This window comes from Epinephelus moara, chromosome 18, assembly GCF_006386435.1.
Source record: "Epinephelus moara isolate mb chromosome 18, YSFRI_EMoa_1.0, whole genome shotgun sequence".
NCBI classification, from domain to species: domain Eukaryota; kingdom Metazoa; phylum Chordata; class Actinopteri; order Perciformes; family Serranidae; genus Epinephelus; species Epinephelus moara.
This window is the reverse complement of record NC_065523.1, coordinates 23,109,301-23,135,406: the sequence shown is the minus strand read 5'-3', so window position 1 is coordinate 23,135,406 and position 26,106 is coordinate 23,109,301. Positions and strand designations below refer to the sequence as shown.

The window sequence follows — 26,106 nt, the reverse complement described above, 5'->3', positions numbered from 1 at the left end:
CTTTAGTCAACTTTTGTCTAAAATCACTTGCTTTTACGCCAATATTAGCATATTACAGACAATACAGCATTGTGAGAGTGTTGTGTGAGATGGTGACCCCACTGGCAAAGCACTGCTGCTGTGAGTGGAAAGTGGGAAGGATGGAAGGAATAGGAGGAAGGGGCAATAACAGGCTGAATCAGTGGAGCCAGGAGCCTGACATCTCAGGTACCCGCACTATTGCTGTGCCAAGCTCTGACTTCACTCCTGTTCCCGACTGTGTGTATGTGTGTGTGTGTGTGTGTGTGCGTCACGAGAGTGGCAAGAGGTCATCTGTGACAAAAACATTCACTAGTCTCCCCATTAATAATCCGGTCCTTATTTTCCTAGATTTTTTTGGTAATCCTGTGCCCCTGGGGATGCAACGAGTTGGGATTAAACCATACTTAATGGATATGTTGGACATGCCCACAGCTTCCATGTTGCAAAGCCAGCCTATAAGAACTGGGTCAACTGCCAAGAGGAGGTGATTAAGGTTTGTCTGTTTGACAGGCACCCAAAGTCTGACAAAGAGAGGTAAACTTCAGTAAGGCGCCTTATTTCTCATTGAGGTGAAAGATGAAGGCACCCACCCAAAACCCACAGAGCTACAGGGGCGGAGCACCCCACCCTCTGATCGTTTACACGCACATGACCTCCACCTATGCAGTGATCCAAAGCTATTACTTTCATCTTGGACCTATCCGTCTTACTTTATTATGACCACTTTCTTGACTATACAGCACTTTATTCCAAAAGCCGTGGACAAACACAGCTTATGCATAGATTCCAGCTCTGAAGCCAGGGGGGTGCAAGGTGAGCTAGGCACTCTGTAGTGTGCGCCACGGGTTGGAGGTACAAGGGTTTGTAGTAGATGGGAAATGACGTGATTTGCGAACGTCACTAGTGCTCCCCTCCACTGGTTGCGTTGGATCGCTGGTGGCTTAGATGATCACTGGGTCTCACAACGTCTCCCAGACGCATAAGCATGACTTAATCTGTCCAGTAAAAGCCAGCAGGCCCACTGCTGCTGCAGGCCTGGCTAAGCTTGGCTGGGACTGTGGTGCGCTGGGTTAGCTGTAGATGGCTGCAGCTGCCAAATAGCTACGTCAGAGGAGAGCAACAGACTGAGTGATGAGGATAAACAAAATCAGCCTGATGTGTTTGGAACCAGAATCTTAAATATGTTGATTTGATCAGAATTTAATATCTATGTGTTGATGAAAATAAGCAATACATTGGTATTTGTGATGTATAATTTCGGTGAATTAGCAATCCAAACAGATGGCTTGCAGTGGCATGTCTCGGTACTGGCAGGAGATTGTGATTAGACTGTAATGTAGTGTGGGTTTTGAGTGTCCTCTCTCGTGGTCTATACGCAGCTCAGATTCTGCATGTTCCCGGTCAGCAATATGTGCGTCAGCTACGTGACTTGAGAGCAGATATGCCGTAGACGACAATTATATTGCAATGCTTAATGGTTAAACTTCATGGTTCACGGTTTACTGTTGCCTTTGCTCTGCCTGTAATGCAAAACAGGTGAGGGAAGCAGTGCCACTGAGGCACGCCCTGAGCGGCTCGCCAGTTTGGATTGGGCAGCTCTTGCCCATATATCCTTTCTTAATGTATCAACCCTCCCCCTGCCTGCGATGTCCCTACCCTCACCCCTTTTCAACCAGACCTGGTCCATTAATGACATCCATTTTGGGAGGCGGTAAGAGAGGTCCTTTTATGTGGCAGCGATTAAATAGCTTTTTGCCTATGCTTAGCAATGGTGCTGCTCTGGGCAGTAGACCATTACGTGAAAATAAACCTAATTATTTTCTGTGCCGCTGCAACTGTGGCCCCCAGACTCCAGCTGCAAACTCAGACTATTGCTCCGGCCTCAGCTCCTGGGCCTCATGAAGCTCAGCCATTGCTATATCTGTGAGGCTAACCCAAAGAGGAAGATTGATTCACTTAACCAATAACTGGAACAATGGTCTTAGCTCTAAAATCATAACCATCATCAGATTCTGTCTATTATAATCTGTCAAGTGTCCTCTTTCAGCGCATTAACTCCAACCTGATGTAAGCGGGTTTCAGAAAAACACACCCAGGGAATATATCTGGTAAATCTTAATCTAATAATTCCCATTTGGGCATGAATACATATGTAAATGAGGCTGGAGGGGTTGTGTAAAAGGGGCAAGTGGTGTAAGTCTGACATGCTACAAACATGAACCATATGTGTTTCCCTCTTTGTCTATAAATGCAGTCAGATGGCTTTGTTCTTGCAGTACCCCCTGAGAGAAGGTTCTGTTCAACCCAGATCTCCACTGTTTCCCCCCTGTCCCCTTCGCAGTTCATCCTAGGTCCCTTCAGGCAGCCACAGACCTCTGCAGCCTGCTGGAGCTTCGTTTCCTGGAAGATCCTCCTCCGAGTGTCCCTCTGCCAGATAAGAATGGTGAGTGTGTGGGTAGTGGCGGTGTGGCTAGAATAGCTCTAAATATCTGTGACCAAGCCCAGAATAACTGCATTATGAAGGGGAGGTGGACCGGAGGAGCCGGAAGGCAGGAGAAACCGCAGTTAGTGAGGAAAATGGAAAGGAAATAGATGTAAATCCACTGCAAGATATTTAGCGTCTAGTCTCAGAAGCTCAAGCTTGGCCAGGTGGAGCACTGCACAGGCCAGGCTGACGAGGAAGTGTCCTGCACAGTGGGAAATAAGGCTCATTGCTTGGCAGCTCATGTGTACCACTGGGAATGTGACAAGGAGAAAAAGAGCATTGCATATAAGTCTTAATAATGCCAATAATAATCGCTTTGCACTCTGTCTAGACGAGGAACGGTTAAATTGGGTGTGTGAGGGTGTTTGGGCGCGGGGGGCGGCCACTGCTGGAATGGGTGAGTAAAGTGAGCATTCTATTGAGGTCTTAGTTTGGCTAATCTCCCCCATGTGACAGCACAGCCAGATTTGCTGCCATGGAATGCCACAGGCTGTTGTGCTGGGGACAAAAAGAGACAGAGGCTTAAACTGCAGGGGGGCAACACTCCGTGGTCCTGGAGAGCAGTGCAGCTACGCCAAGAGGAAAAAAAAAAAAAAAAGTTCTCAGGGTTTCCACACACACCCCTTCCTCTCCCGCCTACCACTCCCCCCCAACATCCCTCCAACTCCAACAGTCATCGCCAGCAGCGCGCGCTCACCACCAACCATGACACACGTGTGCACATAGTTCTCACCCGCTACTGGAGGGTGATCAGAGGTGGTTTGGGAGGTGTCTTGCACACATCTGACCACTCTGTTTCCCGCCTTCTCTCCCTCTCTTCTCTGTCTCCAGTGCCAACAGTGGCCCCTGTCCTTCTTCACAGTCAGCTTAGGACCACATCTGGTCCACAGCCGCACAGGGTACACAGAGTCTTCCCATGAATACCAGAACCGTGGCGAGGACAAACAATACAGATCCTGAGGGTGGATCGCTCATCTACCCCAACAGTCAGTGTTTTTCTGCCTTCCTCTTTTGTGGCACACATCATCTCTAGGGAACAGGACAGAAAAACCAGCAGCAACTGCCTTAATTTTCAGCCTGCAGTAACAGACGGTCATTGCGGCTATCAATCGTTAAGCTAGTTTGTTGTGAACGGTTCCACTTCAGCTCACAGTGATCCCACTGAACCCATCTTCTTTGGGTTTTTTTAGGAATTAACGTTGCAGTGATAAACATGATAAGATTTGAGCAGTGAGGAGGAACATTTTGTGCTTGTGAGGTAATGTGACCCGAGGAGCATAGATGGGCGCTGATCATTGCAGAATGCCAGTTTAATGTGATTGTCTGTTCACTTCAAATGGAGTCAAAGCCTTCACACTGCAAGAAAGATCATGTAACTTGTTTGGGGCCTAGATCAAATTATAGCCTCTCAGGCAATATAGGCGACCTGTGTCACAGATTCAAAGGCTCAGCCTCAATCCCCTAACCCTACCAGCCTTTCACAAACCAGCCAAATCCCCCCGAGCCCCAGATCTCCAGTCTGGGACGGACGTGAGAATCCTTGTCTAGTAGGGGTAAGGACATGCAGTTCTGTCAGTGTCAACTCCACCCCTTCTCCCCTCTTGCCCCCCCTCTGATGCTTTAATTAAAGAAATAATCAGGATTTGCATCACAATGGCACCCAGGGCTCTTACCATTAGTGGCCCGTTTGCCATCAGAAGTCTAATGAAAATGTAACATCACCTAAGCCCTCCTTCACAGATTCTCAGATTAGCCATAGCGGACTAGAAGAGAAAGCTCGGACCTTGAGTTGGTTTAATTCTTTTGTATGATAAGCATCGGCCCCCTAAATCCGGCCCTGCCAAATCCTCTTGAGAGGGGCTAAGTGGCAGAGCTGAGTGAAGAGAGAGGAGGAAAGAAGAGAAGAGGAGAGGACAGAGGAGCAGAGAGGAGAGAGGACAGAAGAGGACAGGAGAGAAGAGGAGAGGAGAGGAAAGGAGGGGAGGTAGCCAAGGCAGCCATACCAGGCTCAGGCTAGGCCAGACCCCTCCTCCCTTTGCCTGCCTCCGCCCCATTGCCCTCCCCCCTCAGTTGTCCCGGGCCACAATAGGCTGAGCATCTTTTGTGGCATTAACGGTTTGTAGGAGCAGGAGAACAATGTATGAGAAGTGAGGAGCGCGGGGTTCCCACACACAGGGCCGACATGTCCTCAAACCCCCACCCAGCCACCCCTCAAAGACGGCAACCTGCACACAGCTGATCGCGGCGCCCCTCCGTGCCCCCCTTTTCACACAAAACACACTTTCCGCCACATGCATGTACAAACACACACATGCACTCTTACAAAGCAAACACTAAATATGCATTGCTGGTTTTGACACAGATATTTGCTCATGTTTAATGCATGAGGAAGAATTTATGACATGGGATGCAGTTGTTGATATAGCTGCCTATAAGCATGTGCACATACACTTGCACATGTAGTTTAATTGCCTGGTGAGGCCATAGAGGGCCGGGGAAAATCCTTTTGTTGCATGAAGGGTGAGGGTTTGTCTGGGATCTTGATTAATTTGTACTGTCATATGTGGGAGGGGTCTTTCACCAGGGGGTGCAGGGTGGGAATGTCACTTACTCTATGTTCCTCCCTGTCAAATAGACTGACAGTGGACTGGGGTCTCCCTGAGTGGGTTCCAACTATCTGATGAAGAAACTTTTGGCTTAAGCCTCAGTTAATCAGCATCGATTCAATTTTGCACAAACGACTTATCCACAGCCAGAAAGTACAGTCTGTAGATTTGTTTAAAATGGTATATTTAGTCATGGTGAACAAACATCAGAGTTTGAGCACAGGCCAAAAACCTCTTAAGGCAATTCTTTGCCATAAAAGTTTGATTAAATCCTTTTCCTTGTGTCACTTGTCTTCTATTCTCTGTAGGAATATTCCTGTTTGTTCTCTGCACTAAATCGTGGTATCACTGACACTGATGTGACAGATGCATCTGTCTTCTGGAGGAAATTACAATTATTCCACACACAAATTTGTTGATGAGTTATGCTCGAGTTAGTAAACAATGGAAAATGGGAAAACGAGTTTTATGCTTCATGGTGTTGAAACAATTTCGTCAATCGTTTGTGTGCACTTGCCAACGAACTTCTTCCAAGACATGACAGAGGTGATGACAGCCTAGTAAAAGCATTGATTAACATATTTTAGAAAGAATTTCTTCTTGCTTCTTTGTTGATTTATTTATTTATTTGTTGCCTGACTCATTTGTTTTATTTCCTCTTTTCATTTGGCTGCTCCTCTCTGGGCCTGCAGGAGCGGCTGGTCACATGTTTAGGGCAAGCAGCGGCACAGAGGCCACAGTGCCACACTTTTGCATGCACTCAGCCTCGGGTGAAATAACTGTGACTGCAAGCTCAGCAAGAGTGAGTTTGTGTATGGCAGAAAGCAAGCCTGCAAGTGCGAGTGTATATGCATGCATGAGTCATTGTTATTTGCACTAAACCAGAGCATTTAGTCCCCTAATAGCTCAACATGCCACTGTCAGCAGCTGCATTGTTAACCCTGGACAGTGTAATTCCCTCGAGAATGTACTATAATTAAACGAGCTACAGAAACATGCAAAATATGAGCTGTGCGTAAGTGTTCAGATGCCATCTGTTAAAGTGTCTTTCTCATTTATCCTGTCTTATGTGAGCATGCGCTCGGAGTGTGTCCTTGTCACCCTGTCAAAATGTCATTGTGATAATGTGGAATAACGTGTCCTCGCCCCTCCCTCTCCCCTCTGCTCTTCCTCTGTTCTCCTATCCTCCATCATCCAATTTAGCTGTGTGTGGCACTCAGTGGATTCCCACACTCCACTGCTCTTGTGCTGTCAGGCCCAATCAGAGGCCGGATCTGTATTGATTTTCAGCCACCTGTGCCAGGCGCCTTGCTGCTGCAAGGACTCCCCGCTCCCTTCCTCCTCTGCTCTCCTTCCCTGCCCCAAGTCCACCACCGTTTCCCGGGGCAACTGACGCACAGTGTGCAGTGCAGTCCATTTGTCACCAATTGTCAGCGTTTAGCAGGGCAATGATGTGTGGCAAGATGGGGGAGGGAGGGGGGAGGAAGGGGATTTGAGGGCAGGTGGAGGGGGTGGAAGAGCTCCCTCCAATGGGATGAGAACCACATCCCACCACAAAAAAAAAAACATGCAATGAGGAAACATCACTCTAGACTGCAAATGTAGGCATTTTTTATTTTGCTTTGCTCCTCCCAGTATAGCAGCTGGAAAACTTGAGTCTCTAAGCCAGGTAGGCACACTCCCTTCCTGCACACACTCTGCATGTTATCAAATCTACGGCTGTCTCCTTCATTCACTTCACAGGATAAATACTGGCCTACACTCACTGTGCATTCCAAATCACCATAACCTGATCTGATTTTCAACAGGGGACTATAAAGTTGCACCAGCAATCTACCGGATTGCCTGGGGACTGTATTTGTTAGCACAGAGAGTGAGTGAGTCTGATGTCCTTGTTTGTTTTCCTTAATAACCAGAGACTTTTTAAGAATGTCAAGGGCTGGATGTCATTAGCGGGGTGCGGCCGGTCCCTAGTGAGACAAGGCCTGAGTTCAGCTTACTCACTTCCAGCTCTGAGTCAACAGAGAAGGGGCAGTTTTCCGCCATCACAGCGCCCATCGCTAAGCCCAGACCCTGAACTCAGTCAGGACTGAGAGAGGTGCCTCAGTAGGAGAGGAGATACCAGTGTCCTATAATGGATCTGTTTTCATTCCAGGGGAAGTGGTTATTTAAGTAGACTATGGGGAGAGCCCCCTTCTCCAAACATCCACAGAGGGGTTTATACTCTGAGGGTAAATTGGTGTTTGGAATAGAGGAGAGGCTATCAGGGAGACCTCTCTCTATGCTGATGATGAGTCCGAACATATAGAAGGTATACCAGAGAAATGATCACCGTCTCATTTATATTGAGTTTGATTTCTCTGTCACTGTGAGATCGTCTCATACCACTGTGGTCAATCCCCTGGACTGCTTATTACACCTTTCTATGTACACTGGCTGCAAAGGACCAAACAGTCTGAACTGTTCCACATTTCACCTTTGCTTTCAGAGCAGGAGGTTGTAAGTACCGTTGCAGTGACCAGTACCAGTCTGAAGTCCAGCTGCCAGGATTTAGTTTGGCAGTGAAACTTAAGAGACTTAAGACTTCCACCTTGTTAAAATCATTTGACACCTTCTCCAGTCCAAGGTTGACAAAGAAGCTCAGATTCTGTAAGGATGCCATCTTAATGCGACACCTTGATATTTTCTTCAATTTTCTGAAGCAAACACAGATGAAGTGCTTTTGATATGCACGCCACATAAATGGCCCTTTTCACAAGCTGCCAGGCGAAATGTGTTGACTTGGCCTTGACTTCAGGTGCCTCCAACAATTATGAAAATATGATGGGTGTAATCTTTAACAGTGATCGGTGTGTGTTTAAGTGTACATGTGTAAGTGCATGTGGATTTGGGGGGTGTTTTTGGCAGGTTGCTGCTCTGCTTGGTGCCACTGTGCAGCCTAAGTTAATGGACCTTCGGCAGGGGGTGTCCTGATTGCCCAAGCGCCTTTCGTCTGCTCTCCTCCCGCGCTGCAGTGCCAGAGAAGGAGAGAACGAGTCTCGGGACACGTTTTGGGGATCAGTTCGTGTAAACACAGACTGACCATTCCTGGGTCCATATGGAAGAGATCATTACGTGGAGGGTGGCGTGACGCCTGTCATAGTGGGGCCATGGGATCACATATATCCCCACCCATTCCCCTAAATATCTCCCCGGTCCTCTTCTACTGAATAGTCCTTCCTAGAAAATACATTCTAATCTGTCAGCAGGGCTCGCAACCTGGCAAGTACTCCTGGTCTTCCAAATCACTGACTGAACTTCTGGCCTCCCTGGGTTGGCTGGTGGATGCTGTGAGGACTGTTGCTTAATTCTTTCACCACAAACAAATGCTCAACCTGTTATCAAACCTTTTTACAAGATGATCGAATATCTAACACATCCCGCACTTCCGTGTCCCGAAGCTTAGAGGTTAATGAGCAGGAGTGTAATTACTGTGCTGAGGACTTGCTTCTCCTCATCATGGATGACTGGCTTGGGATTAACTCATTACCCCCTGTCCTGACCATGCAATTAGGCCTTGCACCACAATTAAGTCTCCATGATACGCCTCACTAGGCACTAGACACAGTGATCGCTGCCAGCGCACCATCACTGCAACCTCTTATCTCCACTCTGTCTATGATCGCTGAGCTATGGCTAGTGATTGTAATGACAGCTATTGTTTCTGCAACTCCCATCCGGTGTATGCTATCGATTAGGTTGGGTGTGTGCTACATCTTCCGAAGCGTGCAGACACACAGGCACAGATGCAAAGGTTTCGGGCTGACTGCGGCTGCTGTCAGTAACATTTTGGGTCTTGCAGAGTCTTCAAGGCGTCTGCCAGGGTGGCCTGGGAACAATGCTGCCCATCTGGAAGCAGCTCCTCCTGGGTCTGGATGATCTGATGGATGGGGAGATCTTTCTAGGATGTCCAGCTGAGCCTGCTGACAGGGACCCAATCAATCACCCCTCTCCTGTCCTCACTGACGGGCGCCCACCACAACTAAGACCCAGAGGTCAAGGGTTCTGTCAAAGCATATTCAGCTTTTAACATTCATCCCTCGGCCATAGGTAAACTAATTTGATCATGTTAAGTGTGTCTTTATGCTAGGAGTGTTTCTTGTGCGCTCACTTGTTGCCATCACACTCAGATTATCATTTTATCTTTGCTGTGATTGTAACGTTTATTACAAGCCTTCTTTTGTTTCCCTTGTAGGCTGCTGCCCAGCCCTTGAGTTTCTGAATATTTTGGTAGCTCCAGAGGAAAGAGAAGCAGCTGATTCAAGTGGTGCAAGCTAGGGATGACACAGGAGACGAGGTTTTCTGGTAAGATAAAAATAACCTGTGCTCCAGCCTGCATAATGACCCACTTCCACAGCTCTAATGGAAGCCATAAAAAGTGTTTTTCTTTTAATAGTGATACCGATATATCACTTACAGTAGCAACACTGTCTGGAAAAACTTTGATTTACGATCGATACATCTCTTCAATCAAGCCATTCTGGCAGCTTCACAATCTATTATCTTGTCAGGATCTCAGACCAGACTGTTAGTGAAAAGCAGGTCTTTCAACCAATCTCCTGTGCCGTGATTGATGGCGTTTCGGACTGATTTTCCATTGCTCTGGAGACTCCACTTGTCAAGAGACTTCTCAGGTTTCTGGCAACAGGCCTCAGTTGCAGTTTGAGACATATGTAGACCCACTTACAATTTGGAGATATAGAGAGTGATTGATGGTAGCAATACTTTTTATGTGTTCATATTTGATAGCATTCACAGTGACAGCGCAAAGCGGTGGCGTTTTATCATTTTTAAGGCTGTGTTTCTTTATGCGCCGAGGCATTGTTAAAGAGAAAAGCGAGAGAAAGGTGGGACGATAGATAAAACTATCGGATGGCCAATGGGAGGCCTTACTTCCTGTCACTCAGTTGGCCCACCTCGGCACTTGTCAGTCATAATGACAAATGGCAGCGCTTGATGAAACGGAGGGGTTACATTATCACTTCCCTAATGAGGCTGCTCACAGCAGGAGGGGGAAAGAGGGAGCAAGACAGGCAGTATGGAGGGAGAGATGGATAAAAAAGGACGAGAGGGAAGACCACTTTGCTGCTGCCAAATACCCATGGCTGCCCAGAAATTGTCTATGTTTATCAATGGACAGATTTTCGGATTGCCGTGGAATACTGAAACTGCAATCAGTTATATAACAGGAGCGTATCTCGAATGATTACTTTTGTTCTCGATTCCAACCCAATGTCACATTAAAGTGTCCCTTTGTACTGATCATATAAGCCTACCTAGGACAGATAGTTGAGCTAAGCCATCTGCACTGTTATTTGGAACCCACTAATGGAAAGCCATGTGGTAAAAAAGCAACAGTGAGGCCATGTACATTTAAACAGTAGCATTTCACAACTTTTAGACATGACGCCAGCAGGGACAGAGATAAAGAGGTTTGTTGAAATATTCCCTTCTCATTCACAATATATGTGATTTGTCAGGGCTTTTGTTGAGAACGTAGTGTGGTAGCATCGGCAGCGGCAGCCAGGCCAGAGGACGTTCCCTGTGGGCCTGTGTCTCTCCGTGTCTTTATGGCTGGCTCTGGACTTGGCGCTGGAGTCCGAGGGGGAGATTATCTGGCCTGTCTGCCTTCAGGAGCTCTCAGGGTTTGTGTCTTTGTGCAGCATTAGAGCTGGCTGGGAGTGCGCCCACCGAGAGAGGGGAAATGTGTTTGACATACGCTCAGCGCACACGGTCGGGGAGGCTGGAACAGCAGGATACGATTAATGACCACAGAATAAGATTGTTACAATATGGCTTCCCTCACCCCCACCTTCTTCACCGTGGGGCTGTCATATTTCACGGACTTGCCTGCCTCTGTGTGTTTGTAGTGTGTGTTTGTGTGTGTGTGTGTGTGTGTGTGTGTGACTGTGTTAGGAAGGGGCCCTTTTATCCTCTCTTTTTGTTGTCTCTCTCTCCCTCTCTCTCTGTCTTTCTCTGTTGATGTGGGTCATTGATATGCAACAGTGCATTCCTGGATCTTACAGGAGAGTTTGTTCTCATGGTTATTGTGGAGTACTTTGGCAGATTAGACACAGGGACACAGGTCCTTTGGACTTTTGTCATGGTGTAGGTAAGACATAAAACCTGTAATGTAGAGGTTAATAGACCCCTGAATTATCAGGTGTATGACTGAATGGAGACTTAAAAGAGACTTGTAACTGTAGAGCAATGTTGGGCTCATCACACAAAAAATGTAATGTATTACTCATGACTCTTTTCAAAAGTAATATCATAACTTTGGCTATTACTCCCAGCTAGCAATAATTTGCTACACTACTCCCCACAGAAGTGATAATTACGTCCTTTCTCCTCAAAATCAAACTTTGCACGTGAGCCTCTGTGTGAATATCAGGTTGATCGCTGATAAGCATTGCTAACGCTACATAGCTTGCAAATGAATTTGACCTGGCAGTCTCCTGTTGTCTGTGACCGCTATTCACCTGAGGATCTGTCTGAAAGATGGAGAGTCAGTCATGGATATACGCAACATTTCATCTACCACATATTTAACCACAAGCTTCATTAGTTTTTTGTAGCATGCAGCCAACCTAGTTTTGGTTGCTTCGCCATTGTAGGGATACAGCCATCTTCTGTAGCCTGCCGGTCGTAGTAGGTGTCTCAGGAGTTTTGAGGTTGTGTTTTTTTTTGCAGTAGAGAGAGTCTGAGTACAGCTACCTAGAACAATAATCTTTCCATCTTCCAAGCTAGCTTGCTGCTGTGTGACGTGCATGTGCGATGATTGCGAAAATGAATCCGGGAATATGATCGATTGAATGATTTGAGGGTAACTGTAGTATTATTACTGAAATTAACAACCATTATCTATACTGCAAAAAAGACCCATAACAATTTTATACAGTGTTAGATATCGGAAACACACTAATAACCTGTTTTTGAAGTCACATAAACTGAAATTTCTGAATCTAGTAGATTTCAAAATGGCTCAAGTCACGTACAAAGCAAGGAATAACTTACTATCTGGCAACATACAAAAAAATGTTTTTGGACAGGGAGTGGGGGTACAATCTAAGAGGTAAAAATTTAATTAAATCTGAAACAACGGTGTTTTCGCACCACTCTCAAAAGTATGTGTATATCAGTTTGTGGGGTGATTTTGTGGAATGCACTGGGTGCAGTGGTGTAAATGTGTGGTTGATCGATTGTGAGGAGAGTGTATTTCTGTAGTGGTCTGCTTAGTGATGGATTACATTGGGGTTAGGACTGGACAAGCATGTTGCTTCTTCCTAGTCCTTTTCAGACATGAAATGTTTTATATTTATATTTCTCACCCTAAGTCTGTATATGATTTCTCATTTGTCTCTATTTTGTAGTGTTTTTGCCCGCATGCAAGATAAGCTTTAAAAGGAGGTTCATGGGGAAACCTTGGGAAAAAAGAAAATCTGGAGGCCAAATGTTCCCAGAGTGTTGTGGTGGTTAGGAGGCTCCTTTGAGTGATCCTCAGAGTTCTGGGGTCAGTGCCCAAGGCCCAAAGGGCCACAGAGGCATGGATGTGCAAGAATAGAGAGGGCAGGAGGAAGGAGAGGAAAACCTTAACAAGGTGTCAAACAGGCCTGTTGGATCTTTGCACATGAGCACACGCATAGCTGAACCTGTGCTGTGATGTTTGTTGACACGTCTGGGAGAGAATTTTGAAGTTTTCACAGCTATCATAAATCAGGAGAGGGCATGATTTTTCCCAGGGTAAGGAGCTTTATCTAACTTGCAATTGGCCAATGCCCATGGGCCATCGAGGCCCAAGAACGCCAGCAGGCTTTATTGCCATGGAAACCAGTGTGTGCTCTTCTGCAGTTTGATAAACCAAGGCCTCATCCTGTCATCTGTGCGGGGTTAGACTTAACAAAGATGACATTTGTCAAGTTGGGAGGAAACTGGAGCATTAAAGGACAACAGACACAACAAGGAGAAATCAAATCTCTCCTGCAAGAAAAATAATCGTTAAAACATGCCGTGTTGCCTTTGAGTAGTTGGCTTTAGTGCACATAAAAACCAAATGTCTGCCTCCTGATTCTTCTCTTCCTGACGTCTCCTTGGAATTTCACAGCAAGTTACAGAAAGTGACTTGAGAAAAAGGCTGAGGGAGAGAAAGGGAGAGAGGGCTGGATGTGCCGTCTGGCAGCTTTGGCTCTGTATTTGGGCACAGCACTCACTCATTTATTGAAATCCCACTGTGCGATCCTGCCCTGAAGTGAGAGATTCAAATTTCTCCTGCATCTAGCCCACGTCAAAAAGATACTTAACTGGCACCTTTTTTTTTTCCTTTTCACATTTTTTTTCCACTGTCTCTTCCTCCAGATGTATCTCCTAGTTTCCTCTACTCTTATAACAGAGACACAAAAACATAGGTCCGATAGAGGTAAGCATCTCTTGCTGTCCCTCTCTGCGCTGGTTAGACTCTAATGTTGTGTTTTATGCATTTAACATGTGGCAGACCTCATCACCCTCACCATGTGCTCACCACACACACCTGTTCCCCACAGCTGCTGCTGCAAGGCACTCTGGGACGTGATGCTAATTCCATGTTTTCTAAGCCCCCGGCAGAAAAAAAGAGAGCACTGGAAAAGATTTAATCTCCGTTAGCAATACAGCTGCCGAATCAGAGTTTTAAATCTTGACTTATGTGAGTTGGAGCTGTACTAAACGATAGTCTGCCAGAGAAGAGGCGCGATCATCAAACAGATAAAACTGTCTGAGAGAAATGGGCATCTGTAAAAACAACTGTTCTCTAAAATTAGAGTTACATAAAAGCTTCCTGCAGAGAGTCCCCCTGCACCTCGTTTCAAAGTATTCCCCTCTGTGCACGATGAGGCCAAAACTGCTGATGCTTCAGAGGTAGTTGGAAAGCACTAAACTGCCTGTGGAGAAAATAATAGGGGCACACAGCAGAACAAACCCAAGCGTCGCCCAACCCCCATCCCAGAACTGCTACCAATTAATGCGCTAAAGAGGCTGCACACATAACTCTGTGCAAGTTACAGAATGAAAGCATGAGCATGTGACGCTGCTCTCAATGTGACAGCCCTGTTGCATTAGGTTTTAAATTATTATTTTTATTATTATTAATTTTCCAGACATGAGCTTTTGTTTCACAGCCAGCGCAGATTTAACACGCAGCTTATTTTGTCACCCATGATGTGTGAGCAGTCAGCTGTCCTGCCGCCGTAATCCACACAGCAACCCCTAAGTGGCGAATCACAAGACACTCGTGTCTTATTAGCCCCTTTACTCAAATTGAGTTACTGCTTCTGTTTATTACAGTGAGGTGATATTTGCTTTAATTTTAAGGGAACTCTATACTGTCTGCTTCCTCCTGTGCTGTCAGCATCAGGCCTGGGGGGTCTGCTTAGCGCTCCCTGACAGAGCTCTGCATGGAGGAAATGAGGCCGGTGAAGACCCCATTGACCGTAAGGCATTCTGCCCATATTTCACTAAGCTCCTCTCCCAAAGGAGAAGGCCGCAGAGACGAACCATATCACAACACATGCTGGGGGGGGGGGGGGGGGTCAGCAAAGGGAAGAGGGTGAGAAGCAGGGAGAAGAAACCCACACGCACACAAACACACATTAAAATTCACATGAAGAGGCATGCAAAGTGGCAGAATTATGAAAAATGTGGACTAAACAAAACAGTTAATTTCCTCTGTCAGTGTGTGTGAGTCTGTGAGAGAGAGAGCCCGCAGAGTTTTGTGTGTGTGTGTGTGTGTGTGTGTGTGTGTGTGTCACTCCATGTCTCCATGACAAACTGAGTCACTCTGTGTGTAATTAATTGGTTTACTGCCAGGTTAGGCACCGTCTGTCTCTCAGGAATCTGCATCTGGCCCTGAACTTTACTTTTACATGTTAGCTGAGGTATTAACTTATTTGGACAAGGGATTAAGTCTCACTGGTTGTCCCGTAGATGGAATGGACAAACATAGGGGAGGTATGTTTGATATACTGGGCCCTGTAAGTAAAGAAATGGCTGCCGACAATACTGACTGTAGTCACCGCAAGAACTAGCCACTAATACCTCACTCCCTCATGCACATACACTCCCAACCCTTGTGCAACTCATCCCACTCTCACTGTGATCTGAGACTATTTTTCATACTGTTATCCAGTACAGGACAAATATAAAAGATAATTAATTGAAATTTTAAGTCAGCAAACAGAAGCATCAGAGCAGTCTTCCTGTTTGCAATTCAGTAGCTGAACAAATCTATGAATAATTAAGACTTTTTTTGGTGTTTTAAACATAGCTGTGTTCCCAATTTCAAACAATGAAACAACACAGACACTAGGCTGCATTCCTGTGTTACATGTCAGATAATATCTCTCTGTTACAGCCGATTGCGCCTCAAGGTTCAACTGCCAGAGCATAGCTTACATTCAGCTCTCATGCCCTGTGAGAATAGTATCACTTTTGCTGACATGTCAATATGCATCCCCTAAAACAACCTGTGCCCAACGGGCATGTGCACCGTAAAAGGATACGTGCTGTGGAGATTTACCAGGTATAGACGAGGGAATTAGTAAAGACAAACTACTGTATCCATGGTCAGTTGGACCGCTCAGACGCTTCTCTCAGCGTCTTAATTGGAAACAAATGTCGAGACGGATGGAAAATCTCATTATTATTGGAGAGAATCCTTTTCTGAAGGACGAGGGATAATAAAGATAAGGATGAGAAACTTTGATTATGTAAAGCTTATAGGCAAACCCACTTGATCCATCATCTTGTTTGGCTCCTGGCTTCAATTATGGAGAGCTGTCTTCCTTCTTGGCACATTTATATGCTTTTTTTGGGGCAGTTCACTCAATTTATGTCACAGAAAATAGGTTGCACATACTGTGATGCAACACAGGCTGTAGCTGAGGCCTATACTAATACATGAGTTTATGATATATCTTTGCATGTGTGTATTGTGTGCCAAAAATATAGGCTAAAATATACACATATAAAGTGCAGGTAAGCTTCCATCTCATAACATCCACCGACTGAGTTCTTCAGCCACCCACTGCCAGCCCTCACCTACCTTCCTCCCAGACTGAGCTGGAGCTCATGAGGCCTCAGACACACTTAATGGGATTATGGTAATATAATTTTGTGACGCTGACCTCGGGCCGGTGCCAGGTTTCTTCCACATCCTCAGACAAAGGCAGGGAGCTCACCAAGGGTTCCAGCAGGCTGGCCCAGCTCGGCCTCTTGGCACAGGCTGATGTCCTCATGGGCTCAGAGCAAGATGGATGGCCGCGGGGCAAAGTCTCACTTCCTAAGTCGACTCAAACGGTGGCAAGAGGGGATTGTAAACCTAAATAAATATTGGAGTGAGGAGTGAGTTGACTCCGATGGCTGTTGTTCAGGTAACTCTTCTGATTGAATGTACACAATAATCAATATGCTTCAGGATGTAGGAAATGTGCCCTCCCTTTGCTCCCGGCTTGAATCAGCACATAGTAGTTTTTCAGCTGAGGGTGTAGCTTCCATGGAGACGGCCTTGTGGTCAGCTTGTCTCTCTCGGTGATTTAGCAGAGGTTTCCTCCACTGGATGTTTCTTATTGGTTTAAGAGAGGATTTTATGGACTGGACAATTTAAAAGCAACTCAGTGTGGGGGTCAATTCAAACTGTCGCTGTAGGTAATCTAAACAGAGGAATGGTATCCACTAAGAGCACACAATAATGTTAGAAATACAAACAAATATCTGGATATGATTTCATGTTCATTGTTGCCCTGATTAGACCATTTTAGAAACTCTTTGGAATACTGTAACACGCAGCACATATACACCAAGCAATATGTCAGAGTGCTGTTTGACTCCCCAACTTGTTTTGTCTCATTTTTACTTTGTTGTGTATTTTATTGTTGTCCAGTCTCCGCGGGTGTATCACCAGATTTTTTTTTCTTCCCCTTTTCCTTTTCTTTTCCTCTTCCTTTTGCCTTCAGAAAGACCACCCATAGGGTTCGGAGGGGGCAGACGTCTCTGTGGAATAATAATGGGGTCGTCCTGGGAAAATTGCCCATGGAAAGGCCTGTCTGAAAAAAAAAAGAAAAAGAAAAAGAAAAGAAAATTTGGTCTTGTTTCCGATCCTTCTCGGAAACATTCATCAGGGCGCTCCTGCTGCTCGGACGGGAGCAGTCCCATCGAGGCCCCGATCCACTCCCTGGCTGGGTCACTCTGCTGCTGCCAAGACTTTCTGAACTGAGGTCAGGAGGCTGAGGCGCACGGGTTAGAAAAGCAGCTTTTTATTTGTTTTATTTTTAAAACAGACTTACAGCCGTGGCTGTGTTTCCCAGATCTTGATTATCTGATGTTGCATAGTTGCTTTGAAATTTCTAGTTCATTTCACAGTTAAAATTCGAGTCGTTGCTGTGATAATGGTTATTTCTCTTGACAAGTCACTGTATGGAACATATTAAATTTATCATTATGTTTGGGCTGCTACTGGGCAAGGCCGTCTGTCTCCGTAGAAAAGCCCAGTAAATGAGTCACCGTGGTCTCACTCAGGGAAAGCCTCAATGCTGATGTCATTTCCTGATTGGGTGACACACATGACACACGATTCTGATGAAATGCGATGAAAGCGGCTATCACTGTCCACGTCTTTTATTCAGGTACTCTAACTGTATTTCAAAACAACAAAATTTTCTTCTCTGACTTCTTCTTTTTTTTTTAATGTTCCCATTTATGTCATCTCTGCAAAGCAAATGTGTAAACACTCATTTTCTGTTTAGAATTACAACTAACACAAAAGAACTACATTAGTTTTGGTTCCTCATGGAAGGGGTCATGCAGAAATAGTGTTTGGCTAAAGGAGTTCTCATTATTCATTAGACTAATTGTTTCCCAGAAGTGACAATATGTTCACCTGATTTCAATTCATCTGAACTCACGATTGTTTTTTGAAGAGCTGGACCTGCAAATGTAAACTTTTCCCATTTTCCCATGCGCGCGCTGCCAACAACCTGAGAATGAAACAATTGAGCAAAAATGATCTGGTCATTGTCTCGAGCTGGAGAAACACGGACCTGTGTTTACCATTGTGGACTTTTTTCCATGTTTGCTGAATAGAAATGTTGGCTCCGATTGAACTCACAGGCAACATCTTCCATCAGGAGCCAATCATGTCCTGTGTTACTATGTATCTGTTGGAGCCAGCTCAGACGGCATTAGGACATTGTGATGATGACTATTGCCAATGGTTTGAGTCAGGCAAGATTACTTTTATACTAAGAACTCCTCCCAACAACTGTAACGTCAATGTTTGTGTTAAATGCACTTCGTAATTCCATTCAAGTCATTTTTCTCACAGTCTCCGGTGTGTCCATTTTGGAGATTGAACCCTATTTTGCATTATCCTAAAAAATGTAATGTAATGACCCCCCCCCCCCCCCCGTTGCCCTGTTGGACCCTGAGGCCCTGCTGCCTCGCTCCAGGTCTGAGCTGCTGGAGATCCAGTGATGGATGTGCCTCAGGGGGGCTCTCTGTGGGAGCCGGGCTTCACACACTCTTTCTGCTCCTCACTGTCCGAGGGGAAGATGTCATCCCTCATGTTTAACCAGAGACAGCAGAGTCGAGCCTGCAGTAGGACACTGTCTTGCATATTCATGATTTATTTTTCTTTTTTTCTAGTTTATATAACACAATACTGTTTTAATCAGCGGCTGCTTCCTAGAGGCAGCAGTTTGAAGCAAAGTTACAGAGGAAGAAGCCGGAGCAGAGATAACTGAAAACAAAAGAGGAGCATAATAAACACTTGGACATTTTATTACTTCAACTGCACCACATCATTGATAGCGCCAGGATTTAAGGCAGTAAAGTTACACTGTGGGTGCCAACTTTAAATCAAAATTCTAAGTGTACATACAGTCTTACTAATGCACATCATCAGCCAGTGAATTCCATGTGGTATTATGTGTTAAAATGGTGTAACTTCCCTTTCAGAGTACCCACATTCCCACAGCTTAGCGACTGTTTTCCACTTCCAACATACCCCAGAGCATGTGAGCGAATGCGTTGCCATCTTGGGATGTTGTCATCATATTGATGTGGTGGCATACAATAGAAATGTTACGCAGCATTACTGTTAGCATTTTGAAATACACTGACAATGTGTTTTAAACTTAAAAAACTGTCATTAAAATGTAAAATTGCACTTATTGTTGCTTACATTTTGTGCTAACTAGACAAGTAACAAATGGGAATAAATAATTAGTATGATAAACACCTTTATGAGGAGGCTTTCCTTTTCTTCTTCTTCTAGAATAATTCATATACATAGTGTATGAATGCAATTTATCTACCTTTTTTCTTTTTTGCAAAAGTTCTGCTGAGGTAAATCTTGACAACTTTCTGGACACAATACTATAATTGTCTCATTTTTATTTAGTTGAAAGCATTGTGTAATCAGTTGTATGATGATTTCAGGGAACTTTGAAAAAAAAAGCCCCTGTCCAGTCATCACTGTGTGATGAGGTGCAGCGGTGGGTGGCAGAGAAAGGTTCAGTCGAGCTGATGTGAGGAAAGAGACGTCATCTGTGAATGTGCCTCGAATTTCAACACAAAGTTATAGTACCTGATTGTGTTTACACTGTCACTGATTTATTAAGGTCAGCTCGATTCCTATATTACTTGGCCAGTAATGAATAAACAATATTCAATGTCTAGTTTGTTTCTTTAAGCTGTCGTGTATACAGGCCCGGGGGGAGGGGTGTGGACATACATCTTCTCAATAGGCCGTGGTAATAATGGACCTGTGACCTCATGGTCTGAGAAGCCAGAAGCAAAACCACAGTTCCCAGTACCACGACTTGAATGTACTGACTTTTTTTTTCGTCACTTCGCATCGGTCTAACAGTAATGTGACCCAAGTGCTGCAGTGGGTAGCTGACAAGCTGCCTCTGATTAATGCAGAAATCAGATTATCTGTCACATTAAAACAATCTTGTTTTTTTCTGAGCGTTCGAGTTGTTCCAAAGTGATTCAGACTCAGAATGTAGGCTAACACCGTAATTTAGCTGGTCTTTGCCGGAGGAAGGTACCTTGTCATAAAAGATCTTTGATCTTTGTCTGACAAACACTACAACACAGATAATAATGTATGAAACATGCTGATAATTAAAGGCACAAGGCGATCACGTATTTCTCAGTGTTTTGTTTTTATTGCAAACAATATAATACAAAAGATAAGCTTTTAAGACAATGCCATGTTTACCTACGGAAACTGCATTAAGGAGATGACGAGATGAGAACTAATGATACAGAATATAAAATGAGGAACACAACTTTTTTTTCCAAAAACAAAAAGTATCCTGTTGATTCCAGCAAATTCTTTACAAAAACAGCCGCAGCTTCCATATCCATTAATTCATTTGTTAGAAAGGAAAAAAAAAGAGAAAACTTCCAGTTTTTCTTTTCTTTTTTTAAAAAAAGAGAAAGACTCATTGTGTAATTATAAGTAATCTGTACATAACTAGGTCATGAACAAAAGAAACTTTTATACGGAAACATTTACAAATGATAAATAAACAAATTTGTACCACATAACAGCAAACTAGTCCACTGAAAACTTTTCATCTCAGTTAGCCGCTGCTGAATTAAAAAGATAATTGCAAATAGTTATTCTCAAATAAAATTAATGCTAAAGAATAAATTAAGAAAAAAAAAAAAAAAGGTTAGGATAAAGGATGGGGCTGTAGGAATGATAGAAGCACGCCAGACTCAGACCTGCTGGCTGCTGAGGAGAATCAGGTCAAAGGTCACTTCCTGCATCTCCTCAAGCAGGAAGTCAGAACTACGCTGTGGTTTTGACACCGCAATGCCAGTGGACGGAGCCTCCCGACTGTGGCTCCAGAGGCACCAATGGTATCAAGGCAGTACCCAGATAAAAGCAAGCATTGCTCGGTTACATCTAGCAACACAGTAAGGCCCCTAGTAGAGTTACATGGCACCTGCTATGGCGTTTCGAACACAATAATTTGAGCTAAAGCAAAGAACAATAAGTAGAATATTTGACTAATTCACTGATGACACGGTCATATCATGGCCAAAAATTCAAATCTATTCTGAACCTGCATTGCTCAATTCTTGCATCTCATGGGAATTACAATAAAATATGTACAGTACAAAAAAAATCAAAGCAGAAAGTAGGCTGTAGGTATTATAAGACGGCAGTGTCAGTAAACAGATGTTTCTTACTTCTGTACAAAAAATACATTAGTGAGAAGTAAGGCCACTGAGGGTGTTTGTACCCGCTCCTTTAAGATGTGTTAAACCTTCAAATCGTGATGATGAGGATGCTGATGACACTGATTATGACGATGATGACAAGAGTAGAACACATACACAGTACATACTAAAATATTTATAACCAGTATGTCCTCACAGAGGACTTAACTTTTTTTAAAACATTATATCTAAAAAAATATAATCACAATTCCAACCAATACAAAAGGCACTGTTGTGAGCCAATCCAAAGATATATTTTCAGAACTATAAAAAAAGTCCTTGTCATGTTTTTCTGTTGGCAATGAAGGGTGTGTGTCATGGAGGCACAAAGGCCAACAGGCAAGAAGTCTATGCATGAGATGGGTGTTGTACAGTCAGTGCTGAGGGCCGCCTCCTCATGGCCTGGAGAGCTGTGTGTAAATGGGCTGCTGCTCCCAATGCTGCGGACTGTGGGTCTGGGGCACAGAGGGCACCCCGGTGGTGTCAGCGATCGGGGTGTACATCGGCCTCTGGCTTGGGCTCATGTAGCTGTAGGTGGAGTACAGGCCGGAGCCTTGGCCCGCCGCGTGGCTGTAGTAGGAGTTGGCACCACCTTGGTGGTCTGAATAGTCATACTGTGCTCTTGTGATGGAGGGGTAAGAGGAGGTGCTGTAGTGCTGCAGGTTGAAGGACCCATAGGTGGCATGCTGTGGGGAGCCCTGCTGCTCGCTGTAGTGGCTGGGGCTCAGCTGCTCTGTTTTGATCTGGGTGGTTCTCTGTTGACCCTGCTGGACTGGCTCTCCTCCTCCACCCAGGGTGGTCAGAGAGTGCTGCTGCTGCTGCTGTTTGGACATCCAGGCGTGGGCTCCGACATTGGCCGCCTGGCTGACTGAGGAGCCGCTGATGCCGTAGCTGCTGGTGTAGCCAGCCTGGGCCGCTCCGGTCACCCCAGCATGGCTGTGAGGTGGCAGGTACTGATCGAACTCGTCGACATCAAAGCTCCCGATGTTGGAGATGACCTCGCTGCTCAGCTCGTTAATGTCCACAGCTCCAAAATCGATGTTGAGCTGGCGACTGGTGCCCTCCTGCATGGGGCGCCCCTCACGCTTCAGGTCAGCTTTGCTGGAGGGGAGGTCTGTCTTTGGGGTGGTTGGGGGTGTTGGTGGGCCCTGGGACTGACCTGGTCAGAGGAAAAGCAAAGTTAGCTTGTGTAAAAAGTGATAAAGCGTAAATGTTAATGCTTTCAGGAGGAGGAAACCTGAGCACTGACAGGTGTATCTGCATGATGGCTTGTAAAACCCACTAATCATTAATGATGAATCATTAACGGGTGTCTGTTCAAGGCCCTTAAGGCTTCCAGTTTTTTTATTTCTACAGTCTCAAACACATGCAAAAAATACTAGAAAGTTGCTTTTATTTTCCTTTATCTTATTTTTTTAAATCTTTTTTTTTTAAATTTTCTTACCTGAATGCTCCCCTGGAGAATGCACCTCGCCCATACTGGACGCAGGAGAATCGGCCTGCTGCAGCGCCTTGAATATGGCATTTGGAGAGATGTGGGTTTGCTCGCCGTCCTCGGGGTCGTTTTGCCCGTTCTTGACAGATTTTCTCCGCCGTGGCTGATATTTGTAGTCGGGGTGGTCTTTCTTGTGCTGCACTCTCAGACGCTCAGCTTCCTCCACGAATGGGCGCTTCTCTACTTCGTTGAGCAATCTGAAGATATCACAGAGAAATGGAGGTTCACATTAAAAGGCTTTCATTTAACAACAAGCACGTGACACAGTTGATAAGTTATTGCAAGAAACGTTCATTTTACTGATTACTGCATGTATTGATTTCATATCCATAATCAAGAAGAAGCTGTAAAAGGTTTCTTAAGCCAACAAAAAATTAGTAGTGTATCGAAAATCACAATAAAAAAAAAGAAAAATCTGTAATATTTAGAGATGGAATTAAAAATGCATGAGTCAAATTCCCTGTGAAGCTACGTGAAACAGCAGGCAGGTGGTGCATTTCATCGAAGAAATGGTGCGAAGCGCACAGCGGCGCGTAAAAACGCACTGCAAAAAATGACTGAGAATGCAAAGCGAACCTACCTCCAGAGTTTGCCCAGGGTTTTGCTGAGTTCCGCGTTGTGCAGATGCGGGTATTGATCGGCCAGCTTCCGTCGTGCAGCTTGAGCCCACACCATGAATGCGTTCATGGGTCTTTTGACGTGAGGTTTGCTTTTACTGGAGCCGTTAACGCGCACCGGCATGGGCACCAGCGTCCAGTCGTAACCCTTCAACACCTGGGACACGGCATCTCTGATACACACGGGGAACTTCTCTTCTTCGCCCTCCTTCTTGTAGTCTTGACCCAGGAGAAGGTGGTTGTCGGACGGCCGGGTGTTCTCAGTGTCCGAACCGGACCCGGACGGGCACGGCGAGCCTGCGGAGTCCTCAGACATGCTGGGACTCGGAGCGTCAGAGTGACACTTCTCCTGTTCTTCTGTCATCTTCAGGTAAGGGTCGAGGAGATTCATGCGAAAAAATTAAAGAACAGCTTCTCGCAGTGAAAAACAAACACCAAAAGATGGGAGAAATCCTTCTGTCTAAATCCAAGTGCTGTGCCCAAAGACTGCAGTGACAGCCTGTGAGTGCGCACAGCGTGACTGGCAAAGTTGAATCCGTTGAAGTAAATAAAAAAAGTCAAAAATAAAAGTTGTTACGCGCATTCGACTTTTTACAGTTTGGCAGATGAGAAGGCAAACTGCAGGTGATCGCTTTCTAATGCTCAACCTTGCAAGTGGAACTTTAAAGAGAAATGTGACTGGGAGATCTGCTCTTGGAGGATTGCTGAAGAGTCTAGCAGCACAGGCGGCGATGGCTGGATTTATGTTTGACGGCAAGGAAATGATTGGGGGAAACTTTTTGTAGGCGGAGACGTAATATGACTCTGCTCAGAAGTCTGCAGTCAACAACAGCGAAAACCAAGCTCCAGTAGGAAAAAGGTGTTTTTCCCCTTCATTATCTTTGGTTTCATTTATAACTTAAAGTTTAAAAGTTAACATCTAAAAGTTTATATTGCACCTGCTGAGAGAAAAATAAAAAGGGGGCTGTGATTACAAATTTTAACCACAAATGTTATGTGAAGCATTTTGATATTATAGTGATATGGAGATTAAATATATGATAATATACCATACCACGAATTTTCTTTGATTATACACAAAATCAGTATCGACAACTGAATGAGACTTTTACAAGCATAAATACATTTTAATTTAGTTCATATAGACTTGTTCTTTATTATAAGTTTATAGACTTTCTTTCTTTTAGTTTCATTTTACAGAAATTACAGACTTATTTGCATCTTTACACATCTTTCCCCGGACTGACAATCCTTTGTTTTCCCAATAAAGGTATAAAAGGCATATTTTTATATTTGAAAACAGTCAGCTGTTTATATGAGATCTACTTAAGGGATACACAAGTTGGTTTATTCAGAAATAAAAGCAGTTCTCATTTGGACAAAATTGCGTTTTTTAATCTGATCTTTTATAAATCTGATTTCATTGGAATTAACATTCATGTTTACGAGTCTGTGACAACATGCGGGCAGTCGCGTCCAAAGTGTTTGTTGCACAGAGACAGTTCAGTCTGGCTGCTGAGCTCTGCACAGAGGAGCGCAGGGGCCAATAGGGGGAGACAGCAGTCCAGAAACTTGAGAGGGAGCCTTGCAACCGAGCAGGGGCTGCAGTGAGCGGAGCAAACTAAGAGGGTGTTACAAAATCATATTTCAAATATTAAGTTCCCGCTCAACATTTATGTTTTGTGCCTTCCCTTTTTCCGGCAGACGAGTTATTGTTGGAGCAGATTGCAAAACAAAACATCACGTCGTCTTGAAAAGAATCAACAGGGCACATGAATGTATCTCCAACTTTACCCATAATGTCTTGAGATAAACAAGGGTTTCTTTCTAAACAGGTTGAAGATTATTCTTTTAACTGATTGAATGTGTTATGACTGCTGATTTGTAATTTATTTGCATTTTTTTTTTTACAATTAATACATTGATCTATATGAAAATAATAACAATAATAATGATCATTATAATAATAATAATAAAAGTAGTAGTAGTAGTAATAATAATAATAATAATGATAATAACGATTATAATACTCGAATAATAATGAAAATGAGGATTATTATGATCATAATGTTACTAACTTAACAATAATATAAATGCATGGCAATTTTAAATATGATATTATATTTAACATATATGAATTTTACTTAGAGACGCAAACACGTTTAAATGTAAAGACAGTGGAAAGAGCGGAGCAAAACAAAAGCGTGTCGCAACACTAAAATCTACTTTGCTGGATTTGCTCCAACACTTGTTTTCGGTGGACAAAGGACACTTTGTTGAGAGGGTTCAGTCACTATAATCCATGTATTCAATTTTAGAAACCAAATCCGACTGTAAGTTATGAGTCGAGGGATAGACATGAAAAGATCGAAGGTTTTCTATTTTTATCACAACGTTTTCATTTCGTAAATAATCAGTTTAAAAAAAGTACAGCGAATGTATTAGTAAAGGAATTCTGTTAGTTAAGGTGTGTAAATGAGTAGCTTGGTCATTTAAGATGACAGACACACACTGAAAGTATATAAGTAAATATTTGTTTTCTTAGACTGCTGATAAAGCAAAATCTGATTAAATCCA

At 44.3% G+C, this 26,106-nt stretch overlaps 1 protein-coding gene and 1 long non-coding RNA gene across 2 annotated transcripts; one reads left to right on the top strand and one right to left on the bottom strand.

Annotated features, from left to right (window-relative positions):
• The first annotated feature begins 6,700 nt into the window (after positions 1-6,700).
• LOC126405256 (uncharacterized) lies at positions 6,701-20,589 on the top strand. Its single transcript, XR_007571563.1, has 4 exons — positions 6,701-6,781; positions 8,954-9,201; positions 9,347-9,456; positions 17,136-20,589. It is a non-coding gene; the product is annotated as an uncharacterized LOC126405256 (long non-coding RNA).
• Positions 20,330-24,241, bottom strand: LOC126405255 (transcription factor Sox-9-A-like). Its single transcript, XM_050068904.1, has 3 exons — positions 23,493-24,241; positions 22,862-23,109; positions 20,330-22,576 (listed from the first exon to the last, which is right to left on the bottom strand). The coding sequence occupies exons 1-3, from the start codon at positions 23,918-23,920 to the stop codon at positions 21,813-21,815; spliced, it is 1,440 nt and encodes a 479-aa protein (XP_049924861.1). The 5' UTR covers positions 23,921-24,241; the 3' UTR covers positions 20,330-21,812.
• Positions 24,242-26,106: the final 1,865 nt, after the last annotated feature.

What these genes read in the sequence shown, in the direction of transcription:
- LOC126405255 (XM_050068904.1), bottom strand. Translation starts at nt 23,920, where the DNA reads ATGAATCTCCTCGACCCTTACCTGAAGATGACAGAAGAACAGGAGAAG. An exon ending in ACCCTGGGCAAACTCTGGAG is followed by an intron (nt 23,110 to 23,492) that starts GTAGGTTCGCTT and finishes TGATATCTTCAG; the next exon opens with ATTGCTCAACGAAGTAGAGA. An exon ending in TTCTCCAGGGGAGCATTCAG is followed by an intron (nt 22,577 to 22,861) that starts GTAAGAAAATTT and finishes TCCTCTGACCAG; the next exon opens with GTCAGTCCCAGGGCCCACCA.